General features: G+C 43.3%; 1 protein-coding gene across 1 annotated transcript; it reads left to right on the top strand.

The window, feature by feature from the left end:
- Positions 1–81: 81 nt before the first annotated feature.
- On the top strand, positions 82–14,286 carry CCT5 (chaperonin containing TCP1 subunit 5). The gene is made up of 11 exons (XM_002745121.7): positions 82–260; positions 3,951–4,011; positions 4,471–4,635; positions 5,739–5,937; positions 7,859–8,051; positions 8,134–8,283; positions 10,221–10,340; positions 10,863–11,048; positions 11,752–11,889; positions 12,370–12,550; positions 13,875–14,286. The coding sequence occupies exons 1-11, from the start codon at positions 156–158 to the stop codon at positions 14,000–14,002; spliced, it is 1,626 nt and encodes a 541-aa protein (XP_002745167.3). The 5' UTR covers positions 82–155; the 3' UTR covers positions 14,003–14,286.
- The last annotated feature ends 581 nt before the right edge of the window (positions 14,287–14,867 follow it).

The following is a 14,867-nucleotide window of genomic DNA, read 5'->3' as shown; positions in this document are numbered from 1 at the left end:
GTTCGGCGTGAAATTAGTCTTAGTTGAAACATAAGTCCCTGGCGTCTTGTGGTGCGCCTGCGCAAACTTTTGAGCCCTCCCGCGAGAGAAAAGTGCGTTCTCGGTTCTGTAGCAGTTTCCGCGGGTTGGGGGAAAGTAACTCCTGCTGCTGCACTATGGCGTCCATGGGGACCCTCGCCTTCGATGAATATGGGCGGCCTTTCCTTATCATCAAGGATCAAGACCGCAAGTCCCGTCTTATGGGCCTTGAGGCCCTCAAGGTAACTGCACAGGAACCCGCTAGCGGTGGGCTGAGGGGAGGCGGCCGAGGCCTGGCTCTGCGCCTGCGCGAGCTTAGGAGGGGCTCTGCCATGTGCTCCTCGAGAATCTGCGTCTCCCGGTGGTCTCCGGCCGAGCACCCCTGCTCCCTGTGCTCGGGAGAGGCAGGCGCCTAAGCCTGGGATCGGAATGTGGGGCCATGCTGGGCCGCCAGCGCCCTTCGCATCTGGGTGGAGCTGCTCATCCGATCGCCCGCGGGAGCGATGCGGGACCACCTCCCCGCCCGCCCTCTCCAGCCTGGCGGCAGCACGGAACTACACTCCCATGAGAAGACTCCGGGGAGGTGCTCCGTCGCCTGTAGGTTAGGGCGCTGCTGTTTAACCCTCCGCTGGCCCACCCGCCACGGCCCTTCCGTTTCCTTTGTCACTCGTAAAGGTGTGATCACTTACAGGGTATTTCATTTCTGAGTGGTTTTTTGCCCACCCTTGAGGAAAAATAGCGAAAAATGGACGCACATCACCATAATACAAAGCAGTGTACGGTGAGGACAGCTAGAGAGTGGGTGCAGATGAGCGTGCTGCTGGAGGACAGCGTTAGATCAGGGGGTAAAGTGAGAAGTAGCATTCTAGGGAGAGGAAACGGTAGAAGGAAAGGCTTGGGCAGGAAAGCTCATGGCACGTTGTAGAGTAGAAGAGCCATCCGGTTTTAATGGAGCACTGACTACTTTAACTTATAATAGTTCCCAAAAGTGAAAGCTATTGAATGCCCAGCATGGAAAATACGACGTTTTCCGTTGGGAAGAAGGGGAACCGTTGAGGGGTTTTGAGCAGAATTTAAGTAGAGCTGCACTTCAGGCAGCAACGCTTGAGGTGAACCGAAGGGAATAGGGAAGATCACAGATGTTGAAGAAGCCGGGGCTGCAGGTAAGAAAGGAAGGGTCATCTGAGCACCAGATGTTGACAAAAAAATGACAAAAGGACAGTCCGAGATGGCATTTAGGGTTTGATATAAAGTGAATTCATAAGAGACCGTTCCACCAGCTTTCAGGTGTCCCTGTTCACTTAATGTCTTAGGGTTTTACTTAAAGCAAAGTTAGAAATACAGTTCTCCCATGGACTGATTTACTGCAAGTTACACAATCTCTCGGAACCGCGTTTTCCAGTAGAGGTGCTAGCCTCCGTCAAGCTGAAGACTTGACACTGATATTACATGGAGTGACTTAAGTGGCTGCACAGTGGTTGATCCATGGTAGGTACTCAGTATTTGTTACCTTTCTAGAAAGAAAAAAGTTCCAAGCTACTTGTATTATATATTCCATTTTATTTATCACTTAGAGGGACCTGCGGACAAAGTAACATCCAGTACACACACCCAGTAGAACAGTGTAACTAAAGCTATAGGTCGTTTTGCATTGGCCATTTTGTTCTAATTGCATGCATTTGTGCCCAGAACTCTCTGACATAGGTATTATTTTACCAAATTGGAGTCTTGGGCACAGAGCAGTTGATAAATTATTCTGAAGAGGGATTGCTGCTAAAGAGCAGCGCCATGGTTCAAGGCCCCCTCTGTCAGAGTCCAAGTGAGCAGTCGAGAGCAGCATTCTCGAGCTTGACATTATTGACATTCAGGGTCAGATCATTCCTTGCTGTGGGGGCTCATTTTGGACAGTGACCTGGGTATTTAAAGCTAAGAGTTGGATGCTGTGGGTAGGCTTGAGTGTTGAGACTCAGTAGTTGAGGGGTATACACTTGCTCCCTGAGCTCACAGAACGTCCAGCTAACTTGAAGAACCAAAATATATGGAAATTGAAGGCAACAGTAAAAGAAATGTGCAGGCCAGGACTTGAATGTTTTGATGGGTAATGGTCACAGTTCTTTCTCTCTGGTCATTTAGAGCCTTAAAAGTAATATGTATTCTGTTGAGATTCTTCAGTTGTGTAACACTTAACGTGTAATATTTCACCTTAAAAATGCAGGCATTGGCCAGGCACAGTGGCTCATGCCTGTAATCTCAGCACTTTGGGAGACCAAGGCAGGTGGATCACAAGGTCAGGAGTTCAAGATCAGCCTGACCAACATGGTGAAGCCCTGTCTCTACTGAAAATACAAAAATGAGACAGGCGTGTTGGAGTGCACCTGTAATCCCAGCTACTTAGGAGGCTGAGGCAAGAGATGGTTGAACCCGGGAGGCCATCCTGGGCGACAACAGCGAAATTCCATCTCAAAAAAAAAAAAAAAAATGCAGGCATTAGTTGGCTTAGGAAGGAATCATATCCTAAAAACATGTAACCTAAAACAAAGCAAGCTAAGTTTCCAGACCAGCCAGCATAATTCTGTTTTGTCCATAATATGTATTATACCTTGATGTTTAGGCTCTTCCCTCTGGAAATATGCAGAACTAACTAACAGAAGGAAGAAAAAGGTTTTTTTCACTTTCCTGAGCCATAGAGCAAAATATATCTTGGGATTTTGGGATCTCTCCTATTTGCCAAAATCCTTCCATCCTTTTCTTTCTGCCTCTTGCTTTCTCCTTAAAAAAAAATACTAATAATAATAATGATAATTCGCCAGGCACTTTGACTCACGTCTGTAATCCCAGCACTTTTGGACACCGAGGTGGACGGATCACAAGGTCAGGAGTTCGAGACCAGCCTTACTAACATGTTAAAACCCTGGCTCTACTAAAAATACGAAAATTAACTGGGCATGGTGGCGCTTGCCTGTAATCCTAGCTACTGGGGAGGTGGAGGTTGCAGTGAGCCAATATTGCACCACCGCACTCTAGCTTGGGCGACAGAGTGAGACTCTGTCTCAAAAAAAATGAACAAATAAATAACTAATAATTCTATCACTCAATTTGGTAGCTAAATGTGGTTTAAAGAAAAAAAGAAGTAACAGGTAACTTTTATTTTTATTATCACTTTGACAGCTACTTACCTTCCTTAAGGGGGCCGGTTACTAACTTAGAGCTACAAACATTATTATTGGAATTTCAGGTGAGTGGAGGAAGATGTTTAAAGCAAGAACATTTTTTCTTTTTATTTTGTACCGGGGTCTTCCGTGTTGCCCAGGCTGATCTCAAACTCCTGGCCTCAAGGGATCCTCCTGCCTCAGCCTCCCAAGTAGGTGGGATTACAGGCTCTATCCACCACACCCAGCTTAAAAGATTATAATTCCGCACTAAATCATAGTGTGACAGTAAGATGTTGTGTGTTTACAGTTGAACTCTTCCTCATGGGTACAGTCCCCTCCTTATCTGCAGATGTGAAACCCACAGATATGGAAGCCTAGATTCAAGGGACCTGAGCATCTGTGAATTTTGGTATCCTCAGGGGCTCCTGCAACCAATTCCTCATGGATACTCAGGGAGGACTATGTTGAAAATGGTCTTGTAAGGTCATGATCATGCTGTTCCTGTTCTCAGCTGTAAACAGGCTGGTAAAAGAATCTGTCTCATTCATGTCTTGAAAATTAAGTGAGATAGCACAAAGCACTTAGCTCTGTTTCTTTTACATAAGAATGGCTTATTAAAACTGGAGTCGTAAATGTTATAATACTTAGACCTGTCGCCTCTTAAATGTAGAGGCTTCTAGAAGATAGAAACTAAGTCATAAGTGATTTTTGTAATCATCAGATGTGTGCTTTTAAGTATTGAAATTATATGAACAATCTTTGCTTTTTCTGTTTCATTAGTCTCATATAATGGCGGCAAAGGCTGTGGCAAATACAATGAGAACGTCGCTTGGACCAAATGGTAAGAGTCCACCATTCCGTGTGTTTTAGCAAAAGATTTAAACCATAAAACTGTTCTACAAATCTCTGTACAGAAAGGTGGGATCTTGGGGGGAGGTATCTTACTTCCTTAACACAGCCAAAATTTTTTAGTGTATTTCAGGTTTCTTAAACATGCTTAGAGTCGTGTGTAATTTACGTCAGACTTTTTTTTTTTTAACATGTAACATCATTTCATTAGCATTTTCCAAATCATAGTTGTCTCTGAGATCAATACTATATTTAATGATGCTCCATAATTTTTTGCCATTTATGTTACCTAATCTAAAAATGCTTTTATGCTGCTATTATTTCATGTATGTTGAATTATTTGTTTATAATAAATTGCATAGGTAAGAGCTGGGTCAAGAGGTCTTATTTATACTTTGTGATATTGGTTGCCAGTTTTTTGCCCAAAACCTACTATGCGTTGTCTTTTTAGGACTGGATAAGATGATGGTGGATAAGGATGGCGATGTGACTGTAACTAATGATGGTGCCACCATCTTAAGCATGATGGATGTCGATCATCAGATTGCCAAGCTCATGGTGGAACTATCCAAGTCTCAGGATGATGAAATTGGAGACGGAACCACAGGAGTGGTTGGTAAGAAAAGACAAACATCCTTTCCTTTCTCATTTAAGACCACGGGGCTAACACGGCTGCCAAGATTGTCGTCTCTGAATCAGGGCATGAGGAGAGACAAATCCAAGTTGAAGAACATTCTACAAAACAAATGGCCCAGACATTCAAAACTGACAGTGTTACAGAGAATAGAAAGAGGGCTGGAATAGTTAGGCAAGAAGAAATGTGTAATAATTGACTGGATGCCGATTTTGCTTGTCTTTTAAGCTGTAAAGGATGTTTGGGAAAAGTGGAGGAATTAGATTATGGACATGTACTGCATAATAGTTCTGTGTTGATGCTGAGTGTCCTGAGTGTGACAGTTACGTTGCAGTTGTGTAGGAGAATGCCCTTGTTCTCAGCTGTATGCCTAAACTTTTTTTAGGCATTTTTACGAGTGACCTGCCATGGTTTCTGCAACTAATTCTCAAATAGTTGAACAGAAACGGTATGTACTGTAGAGAAAATGTTAAGTAAACCGATATTCATTTTTCTATTGTACCTTTTTTTCTGAAGATTTGAAATCTTTAAAAAGTTGAGACTGAAGACAAAATATCACTAAGGTTACCTTTTCTGCAGATAATTTTTGAATTTATTTATTCAACAAATATTTATTGGTTACTGTTGTATGCCAAGCACTGTTCTCAGTGCGTTTGGAGATCTGCAGATTTAAAACAATTAATCTTTGTGACCCTAAAATGAGAAAGAAATGTGGTGGTGGTGGTGGTGGGTGGTAGGCGGGGGGGCGGCGGTAAATAGTCTTATCACCAGGATGGATTTCACTGAATAGACCTGGCCCAGGAAACATAATAGTTTTTACCTCTTAGAAAAATGTTCTTTTACCATTACATTCTTTACATCACTGAAAGTTGAATGTTCATCTGTAAGGGGAGACCTATTAGACCTTTGCTAGAGTCAAAACAAGAGGTTTTCTTTTAAAAATAGATGGCTTCTGCCTCTAAGATTACTTCCAGCTTCATTCTGGAACCTTCTTATTTTTATGATAACATCTAACTTGTGGTGATTATACTTAAAGTGAAATTTTGTTGTTTTCCTGAACTGATTGTCTGCTGGCTTGTTTGCAGTCCTGGCTGGTGCCTTGTTAGAAGAAGCCGAGCAGTTGCTAGACCGAGGCATTCACCCAATCAGAATAGCTGATGGCTATGAGCAGGCTGCCCGCGTTGCTATTGAACACCTGGACAAGATCAGCGATAGCGTCCTTGTTGACATAAAGGACACCGAACCCCTGATTCAGACTGCAAAAACCACGCTGGGCTCCAAAGTGTATGTTTCAGTAGAAGATGCGATTATACATTTGTAGGGGAGACAGTTTGTTTGCCATTTCTTAAAGGCGACACAAGATGACTGCTGGTGGATTTGTATTGATTCGATGAGTTTCTTTCAATCACTTGATTTTGCTTTGTTTTTAATGTAGATGTAGACACATGGATTTTGTATTTTAGTTGAGAACTGAATTTCTAAGTTCAGGTGTAAATGCCCTTGACAATTATTTGCAAAATACAGTTATTTTAATTTAGTAGAATAGGCTGTGTTTAAGATCAGCTAGGGTACAGTGGCTCATACTTGTAATCTCAGCCAAAGCAGTAGTTTAGGAGGCCAAAGCAGTAGAGTTGCTTGAGCCCAGGAGTTCAAGACCAGCCAGGGCAACATAATGGGACCCCCTCGCTACAAAAAATAAATGAACCAGGCATGGAAGCACATGCCCCAGCAACTCTAGAGGCTGAGGTGAGAGGTCGAGGCTACAGGCCATGATCATGCCACTGCATCCAGCTTGAGCAACAGAGCCCTGTCTCCAAAAAAAAAGAAATCAACTAGAAGGGGTCCTACTTGGAGGATATGTGAATCTTCTTAACACTTCTTTCTGTAATTTGTTTCTTAAGGAGTTACTGGGGGTGGGTTCCACTTTTTATTCAGCAAATTGCTGATCCAAAATTATAACTTAGTAAGGAGAAACAGTCTTGAAACTGACTTGTCTCTGGTGTTTTCAACATTTGCATAATACCTGTTCGCCAAGCTGGCTGCCTGGTCTTAATGGGCATAAAGACACAGCTCTTTCCCCCAGGAAACTCTAAGCAACCTCAGCCAAGGGGTGCACTGATTATGAACAATGATAAAGACTTAAGGTCTGTTGCCATAATATAACATAAAAATTCAGTGTAAGTTACTTAATTACAATTACTTTATATCAATGAAAGATGTTTTCAAGTGTGTGCTTGTGGTGGTTTTAGCAAAAAGGAAGGAGGGGTCTTCTCAACTCGGTAGTTGGGGAAAATGCAGGAAATGTGTCGGCCTCCGTTGCCTTTTCCCCTGAGGAAAGCCTCTGTTAGGGCAGAAGCCTTCAACGGTGCCTGCTGTGCTCTAACCACAGGTCGTAGCAGAGACTAGCTCTCTAGGCAAGAGGAACTACCGTAGGGGTAGCCTCGGTCACAAGTATAACACTATTTTCTCAAGAGAAGGACATCATCATTACTTGACGTGTACATCTCTGTTTTATTGTTGCTTTAAAGTTGGCCCTGTTCTGTTTGCAAGTATTAACTCAGTCTACTTAAGATACAACATTTTTACTTTCATGATTCTGTTTTATAGATAATCTAAGATTTCAGACATTTCAAGTGCTAGGTTTCCCTAGTTGTTTTTCTTGGCTCAAAAATGAATTTAAGGAGCAATCTATTCAAATGTTTCAAAGCTTTCAAAAAGGCAGCATCCTCTGGGTAACTCATGTTGTGGGAATTTCACTTCCCATTAAGTGCTGCACTTCATTTAGATAAGATTGACTTTTCCCCGAGTTATTACTTATCTTTCTCATTCTGTTCTGAACTTGTAAAATTGTAACGTATTCTGTAAAAGTGGTGCATTCTAAGACGACCTTAGTTCATGCCAGACTACAGTGGTTTCTTGAGTACATTTATAATGGAAGGAAATAGTAAATTCCAGAGTTAACAAAAATAAAGGATGTAATTATTTTCCCATCTAAGTGCACAGTCCCCTTTGCGGTCCATGGGTCAGTCACAGGTTAAGAATCTCTGCCCCAGCCTGTTGAAAATGCAGGCGGAGACGACATTCCCTTCTAGAAGATTCAGAACATCATTTGATTTATATCTTTGAGTAACATTGTATCATGTGGCCTGCTTTGGTTGCGGTAATTGTGAAACCAGTGAAGTTTGTTTTGTGGTGATTTCATCAGGGTCAACAGTTGTCACCGACAAATGGCGGAGATCGCTGTGAATGCCGTCCTCACTGTAGCAGACATGGAGCGCAGAGATGTGGACTTTGAGCTTATCAAAGTAGAAGGCAAAGTGGGTGGCAGGCTGGAGGACACTAAGCTGATTAAGGGCGTGATCGTAGACAAGGATTTCAGTCACCCGCAGATGCCGAAAGTAAGCCGTTGGGTTTCAGAGTTTCACACTGTTGGTTAACTCATAATTTCACCAATTAAAATGTCCTTATGTTTCCCCATAGAAAGTGGAAGATGCTAAGATTGCAATTCTCACATGTCCATTCGAACCACCCAAACCAAAAACGAAGCATAAGCTGGATGTGACCTCTGTAGAAGATTATAAAGCCCTTCAGAAATATGAAAAGGAGAAATTTGAAGAGATGATTCAACAGGTAAGTGTTACCGGAGTCCTCAGTGGAATTTAAACTCCCAGAGGATACAGTTAGTTAGGTGTGGTTCGTAAATACGCGTAGTCTTCAGTTCTAAAACATACACAAGAACAAACCAGATGGCATAGAAAGGTACAAACAGAGAAGAATTCTAATTTTGTCTTAAAATGGTAGCGTGTTCAAGGCCCTGAAAGAAGTGATCCTGTTACCTAAAGCCATGCTCTCGATTGTACGTTATTACACTTGCTCTCCTGGACAAGTGTGACGTAGCCTACCTTCCCTTTAAGATTTCTGACTATACCTTTTAGGCAAGAGTTAATGAGTAACTGGAATTAAACCAGAATGCACTTATAGGAATCCCGTTCTTCACTCAGATAAATCTAGTTTGGGTTCACGAATACCTTAGCATAGGTGTGCTTGCTCTCTGATGTAGCAGCTCTTCTTTGGGGACTCTGTCGTTGGGAGCTGAAAACACAGGTACTCAAGAATACAGGAGCATGGGTTGGTTAGAGCATTATTTACCATAGCAAACCAACTAGAGGCTATTTTCATGTCTGTTCTTGGGAGAGTCATTGTATTTATCTGCTCATTCATGATGTGGTTTTTTGTGCCTTCAACATATCAAGCTCTGTTGTAGGCACTAAAGGTTCAGCAGTGAATGAAGCCAAGCTTGTGCTCTTGAGGCACAGATAAGGGAAAGGTGGGTACAGCTCTGTTACAGATGCTGCTCAGAGACATGACCTGTAGGGAGAAGCTAACATTGAGTGAAGCAGCACCCCCAGGGGAGAACATTTCAGGCTAAGTACAGATGGGGATGCTCTTGAGGCAGGAACGTGGTTGGCTGGTAGAAGGAACAGCCAGCCTCAGGGACTAGAGCATGCTGGCAGGAGCTTGTACATACAAGTCCATTATCTGGGCAGGTGGGCCCGTCGGCATGAAAATTGTGGCTCATCTGCACCAGGGGGTCAGAGATATACTGAGAGGCCGGGAATGTTACTGGATCACACTGGTGGGGCGCAGGTTGCTGAGAATGAGAAAGGAATGGTGCTGGGGCTAGATGCTAAAATGTTAATGAGAGGCAGGGACTCGAGAACATTGAAGGTGCCTGAGGAGTAAGAAGGAGCCCTCTCCTGTTTTGAGCACGTGAGAGGGAAAGCAGCTGCCATCTGAGGATGGTTGCAGGGCAGGTTGGTTTTCAGGGGTTGTGACAGAAGCATTGTATAAGGAGGCTGCTCTCCTGGACTGAGCTCCAGAGGATCAGGGAAGGAAGAAAGGGAGAGCTAGGCCGTAGCGGATGGTCTGGGAGGCCTGAAGGAGACAGGTAAGCGGGAGTTGTGGGGCACGGTGCAGCCATCTTAGGTAAGCACCAGCGGTGGGGTGGGCAACCTGATGGCTGCCTTCCTGATTGGGAAAAGTCACTTTGCCATTTGCAGGTTGGGGTGACAGTGCTTCTTACTGGAAGCAGAGTTGCTTCTGTGGGCCCCTGAATTAGTTGGTATTTATGAATCCAACTGAAGATTGTCCACTCAGACAAGTTGCAAGTGGTTCATAACATTGTTTAAAACATACTCAGATGAAAGTTCTCCACAGGTGTTTGTGACAGGGCAGAGCCTTTTCCCCATGGTTGGGAGAGGGTATTAGCTTTGTTTGTTGACAAGTCTGTTGGTTTTTTGCGTCACTGTAACAATAGGGTTCAGTATGAATTACTGATTGTGGTTTTTAAAGCATAGTTTTAAAAATGAGGTGATCGCCGTTGATAATACATTTAGAATTTGGAACTGACAGAAAGAGGACACTTGTCTGTTCTCTTCCTTCTTTGCTTTTGTGTTTGAGTGCACCCGCCTTACACTCAGCTACGCCTCTCCTTTTTTCAAACGTTATAACGAAGAATAAATACCCACTTTCTTCTCTTAACATGATTGCGGTGTTTCTTTTCCCAGATTAAGGAGACTGGTGCTAACCTAGCAATTTGTCAGTGGGGCTTTGATGATGAAGCAAATCACTTACTTCTTCAGAACAACTTGCCTGCGGTGCGCTGGGTAGGAGGACCTGAAATTGAGGTAGGATACTCCTATGAAGGGGCTTTGAGATGTAGGGGTTCAGCTTATGTGTTGAGGGATGTTTTGATAGCCCTCCCTTAAACAGCCGCATCTTACCAAGGCTGGGAGATGAGGGGAGCATGAGCCAGGAGAGGGGGAACGTGCTGGGATCTTTGTTACCGTTTCGATACAGTGCTGTGTGGTTCTGGTGTTTCCTGGCATTTTGCAATTCTCTCCCTGTGTTGTCTCACTTGGCCCTATCATTGACTAAGGCAGGAAGACCTGGTCTCATCCGAATACTAACAGCAGTCCCAGGCAATGCTGCCTCAGTAGTTCTCTCTGCAATGCAGTGCAAGGAACATGCAAGCTGGGTTCCCTGAGGGAGGGACAGCTGCGCAGAGGGGAGATGAGGGCGTGAGTTAGTCACAATGGGGCAGCAAGTCTAGTCAACAAGGTGGTGTTAGATCAAGTTTTGCTCATTTGTGGCCCACTTTTGAAAGTTAACTTCACCAGTACTGTCTTCTCCCTGACCACCCCAATTAGCTGATTGCCATTGCAACAGGAGGGCGGATCGTCCCCAGGTTCTCAGAGCTCACAGCCGAGAAGCTGGGCTTTGCTGGTCTTGTACAGGAGATCTCATTTGGAACGACTAAGGATAAAATGCTGGTCATCGAGCAGTGTAAGAACTCCAGAGCCGTAACCATTTTTATTAGAGGAGGAAATAAGATGGTGAGAATTCAACTATTTGTCTTAGACTATTTCTTATTTTGTCTCATGCTCTGGCTTTTCTGCCTGTAATATATTTAATAGAGACAAAGTTACCATAAGAAAAATATCGTTTTTCTCAAACAATCATGTTCCATGGTGTAAAATTACAGAAGACCATGTTAAATTGTTAATTTCACTAGGCACATTTGCCTTTCTGCTGTCCATTACAGTGTATAATACATGCTATGAGATTTAAGCACAGTTTAAATGTTCAAGCCCTGGATTTTAGAATGTTTGGTACGATTAACCTTAGGGGCTGGTTAAACTGCTAGTCCTAGCAATATGGTGTCATTAGCAAAGATGACCTACATCTGTCCCTGAGGTAGAAAAAGGGAACCCAAGTGAATAGCCACTGACGATCGCTCTGTTCTTTGAGACTGAGTTTTTAGCACATTGTGATAAGTCTTTTCGAGGTGGTTTTTTTTTTGGTCCGTTTTGACTTTTGCTTGACCGTGTATCCTAGAATGAGTCACTGGCCGCCTGTGCCTCTTGAATTTTGTTAACTCCATCACAGGAAGAAAAGAAAGAAAGATACAGGTCATCCGATAATGGAGGCCATCTAAGTATTAGAGCAGAGCTTCTGTTTCTAAAGAGGTGCCAGATACTTGGCTCTAAATTGAATAGATCTTGATCACACTGATTTAGGCAAGGCTGTTTTCCTTAGATCATTGAGGAGGCGAAACGATCCCTTCACGATGCTCTGTGTGTCATCCGGAACCTCATCCGTGATAATCGTGTGGTGTATGGAGGAGGGGCTGCGGAGATATCCTGTGCCCTGGCAGTTAGCCAAGAGGCAGATAAGGTAAGGGGTATGTACAGACTTAGAAGGACTCGGGCCTCGCCAGCGGTGGCAGGTGTGAGGCTGCAGAACAGAGCGAGGTGCTGTGCTGCGTGTGAGACGCACAAAAGCATCGTGAGCTGTAGGCGACGGGTATTTTAATCTAAGTTAATTCCCATGTTCCTGTATTCAGATTCTGGTTACTATAAACTAGTATTTCTCAGCTTGAAATAATAAATCTCTAATCTTTTAATGTTATTTGAGATTCAAAATATAACTTAAAGCAGTAAGAGCTGCTGTATTTTGAGACATCTCTCATGTATGCATACCCTCTGCCTACGTTCTGCAGTGCATTGTAATATTCTGATAGATACAAAAATAAAAACAGCCTATTCTTATGCTTTGTGAGCTGACTTTGCAAAGTACGCAATATAGCTGTGTTTTCAAGGTGCTGCTGGGTTTTATTTTGCCAAGTGCACTTACCATACCCCTGTACCCTTCCAGTGCCCCACCTTAGAACAGTACGCCATGAGAGCATTTGCTGATGCACTGGAGGTCATCCCCATGGCCCTGTCTGAAAACAGTGGCATGAATCCCATCCAGACTATGACCGAAGTCCGAGCCAGACAAGTGAAGGAGAGGAACCCTGCTCTTGGCATCGACTGTTTGCACAGGGGGACAAATGGTGAGGAGCTGCCACACGTGTGCATGGGGTGTCTGATTTAACAATGATAGTCCGCTGTGTGTGCTGTGAGATGATGATGTTCTTTTAAATACATAAACCCACTTCAGGTGTTCAAGTCCTTGAATTTTAGAATGTTTGATTTGATCACCATAGGAATTGGTTAGATACTAGACCTAGCAACATAAAACTCATTTTAATAACAGTAAACTACAATATGGTGTTAGCACCAAAGGTGACTTACGTTTTAATCTTTAGTTTTGGAAAGTAATGCCATATTGCTTTCTTGACACAGTGTCTGTCCGTGGACAATATAAAACAGCTCTGAAGTGGGCTTTAGTGCACATCGTGGAGTGTTTGATAAATGTGATATAATACTGTAACCTCTGTAGCCACTTGTGTAGCTCCGTTCCCAAAAAGCTAGGGTGACTGTAGCTTGTTGAAACAGTGGTCCCAGGCATTTCTGTACTAAATCGGGCCCTGGCTATAATCAGTCCACAGAACCTGACAGTTTGGTTTTGCTTAGAAGTGAAGGTACGGTCTGCTTTCCATGCTCATATCCCAAGACTTTTAATAATAGCAACTCTTTGTCGGGAAAATATTTACTGTTTCTAATTTGAATGCCTGGTTGTGCTAAAATTTAGCATTTCTAGGGCCTGGCGCGGTGACTCATGCCTGTAATCCCAGCACTTCAGGAGGCCTAGGCAGGTGGATCACCTGAGGTCAGGAGTTTGAGACCAGCCTGACCAACATGGTGAAACCCCATCTCTACTAAAATTATAAAAATCAGCCGGGCGTGGTGGTGGGCACCTGTAATCCCAGCTACTCAGGAGGCTGAGGCAGAGAATTGCTTGAACTGGAGAAGCCGAGGTTGCAGTCAGCTGAGATTGCACCATTGCGCTCCAGCTCGGGCAACAGAGCGAGACCCTGTCTCCAAAAAAAAATAAAAATTAGCATTTCTAGATCTCTATTGAAAATACCTTGTATTTCAGCTATGGTCAGATTTCACTTACTTTAGATTTCCTAAGTTAGGGTATGGATACTTAGTGAGCTGTTACTGAGAAATTTCACCCTGTAGCTTCTCATTGAAGACAGCCCTCTCCCAATAGCTGTTTACCAGGTTCAAATTCCTGAGTGTCGTTGGAAGTAGTGAAGTTATCTTCATCTGAAAATGAAATTAACTGAAATGAGTGGCCTCCTGCTTGGCTTCTAGGAGTTTGTATTTCTTAAGTTTTGCTGTGATTCCATAAATCAGAAAATCAGAGCTGGTTCTTGGTAATGAATATGTATGCTATTTTAGGATAATCGATGTCCTTGTATTTTTCAGATATGAAGCAACAGCATGTCATAGAAACCTTGATTGGCAAAAAGCAACAAATATCTCTTGCGACACAAATGGTTAGAATGATTTTGAAGATTGATGACATTCGTAAGCCTGGAGAATCTGAAGAATGAAGACATGGAGATACTATGTAGTAAGATCTACTGTGATTGAATAAATGGGTGTCTTGCGATGCGTCTACAGTTATTTATTACATCCTTTTTCAGGCATTGTAGATGCTATAATAAAAAGAGCTGTTTGGTAAGCATAGTTTCAGTTGTTCAAAAATGTGTAATTGTGGGGGTACTATCTCAACGTGTTTTTGTATTCGTTGTATTAAGGGAATCTCTTTAAACAACCTATCTTCAGGTTTAAGAAACATTTATTGTAACAGTGATTAAATGCCGCCCTAATTGAAGGGGTTTGAGTGGATTTTTTTTTCCAAAATAGGCTGTAGGGACTTTTAACAGTTAAAACATGAATCCTCAAGATGCACTTTAGTATCAAGAGGAATATGGGCTTGATCCTCTTCCTCTCTAAATGGGTAGGCCCTTTGATTGTAGCGGCTCGTCAAAGATGAGTATTTCCACTGCAGAATTATGGGATGCCTTAAGTGCTATTAGTAGGTGGCTCACAGCCTAACCTAGGATGTTGTTCAGAGCTGATAGAGACCCGTGTGAGCCCTTGCTTTCCTCTGGCCCCACCCTGCACGCAACTCGTGCAGAATTAGAGGCAGCATGTTGCAGTCAGCCACCAGCACAGGCATAGAAGGGCAGTTCAGAACCTGCTTGTTTTCCTACCAGAGGTTTACAGTAAGTAGAGGGTTAAAGTAAATTACAGGAAATAAGGGAGAAATCCTGCAGTTCCCATGTTGAGAATGACTGAAATTGATTGTACTAGCTAACAGTCCTGACGAGCCAGGACTTCTTCCAAGAACTCCGACTGGATTGTCTCTGTTCTCAACCCAGTGAGGCAGATACACTTCCTGCCGCTCACATC

The sequence above is a fragment of the Callithrix jacchus genome, chromosome 2, assembly GCF_049354715.1.
Source record: "Callithrix jacchus isolate 240 chromosome 2, calJac240_pri, whole genome shotgun sequence".
NCBI classification, from domain to species: domain Eukaryota; kingdom Metazoa; phylum Chordata; class Mammalia; order Primates; family Cebidae; genus Callithrix; species Callithrix jacchus.
The sequence above is the reverse complement of the archived record's forward strand: the minus strand, read 5'-3'. Positions and strand labels throughout refer to the sequence as shown.